The 1,317-nt window shown below is 25.5% G+C and overlaps 1 protein-coding gene across 1 annotated transcript; it reads right to left on the bottom strand.

The window, feature by feature from the left end:
• Positions 1-772: 772 nt before the first annotated feature.
• Positions 773-1,192, bottom strand: EIN_476760 (calcium-binding protein, putative; the record flags this gene model as incomplete). Its single annotated transcript, XM_004261113.1, has 1 exon — positions 773-1,192. The coding sequence occupies one exon, from the start codon at positions 1,190-1,192 to the stop codon at positions 773-775; it is 420 nt and encodes a 139-aa protein (XP_004261161.1).
• Between the last annotated feature and the right edge of the window lie 125 nt (positions 1,193-1,317).

Here is a 1,317-nt window from a genome sequence, read left to right as displayed (position 1 = left end):
AAAAAGTATTTGTTCCAAAAAAGATTTCAACGTGTAAAGAAAGTCGGTATTTAAAATAAAAAATAAATCTTAACTAATTTGGTTAATAATTTAACTGTGTTAATAATATAAACATTTAAAAATATTAACAATTTAATGAGTCGTGTACTGGAAACGCACAATTTAGTCGCCATATATTTCTGTTTAAAAAACCCAACAACAATAGGAAATTTAATGTAAACAATAATCAGCACCAAACTATTATTTATTTTAAACACACTAACAGCTATAACAAGCAATATCGTATTTGTAACACGATGTTTGATACAAATGTTTGTATACAGACGATTGCATTATTATTTATGTTTCACCTTTAAAATTATTCTAATCCTATTTTAAAAACGTTGTTTTTAATTGTTGAAAATACACCCCTCCATTTTTTTATAAAAATTGTAAATCATCGACATTTGTCTATTTTATGTAGTGATGACAAGGGTCAGTCAATTTCAATTTTGAAAATCACTTAATTTTTTTGTGGGTTTTCTGTTTTAATTATTAAAATTGAATTATTATTTTTTATTACTTTGACAACCACTTTCTGAAAAAAAAAACAGTCCAAACTACCACAACTTTTCTGTAAATTTACTTGTTAAAATATATTTTAAAAACAATTATAAATATACTGGACATTGTTTTCACACATTTCTATTTGTTTTTTTTTCAAAATGTTAAATAATAATTTGATTAATTCCTTTAACAACTTTTGATTGGATATCAATAATTTTTATGATTGTTAATCAAGTAAATATTTAAGTAAGTCTTCACAACCCACCTTTCCATCCTTATCAGCATCCATATCTCCCATTGCGTTTTTGAGTTCTTCTTCACCAATTTCAACTTTAACGGCTTTCATAAATCTAACCAATTCATTAAGTTCAAGATTTCCACTGTTATCTTCGTCAAGTAAATGAAATATCGCAGAGTAAACAGATCGATCAGAATCGTTATCTATTCCTTTTATGGTAGTCATCAAACGGACGAATTCATTAACATTTAAAGACCCATTTTCTTCAATGTCTGCGATGTCAAACATAATTTTAAAATGTTTATTGTTGTTATCAGAGCCTTCTTTGAACACATTCAAAAAATCGTCATAGTTAATAAGACCATTGTGATCGGTGTCAAGTTCTGCAAATTGTTGAGTGTAGTCCATTGTATGTTATCCAGTTTGGTAAACTTAATATTTATATTAAAAATAAATTATTACACATTGTGTAATTTTTAAATGATAAATACTATATCTTTTTAATAATTTATTAACTTTCAGGTTGGTTAATT

Source organism: Entamoeba invadens (genome assembly GCF_000330505.1).
Source record: "Entamoeba invadens IP1 unplaced genomic scaffold scaff_1105074726269, whole genome shotgun sequence".
Classification (NCBI taxonomy): Eukaryota; Evosea; order Mastigamoebida; family Endamoebidae; genus Entamoeba; species Entamoeba invadens.
Note: the sequence above shows the minus strand (reverse complement) of the source record. Positions and strands in the feature narration are given on the sequence as shown.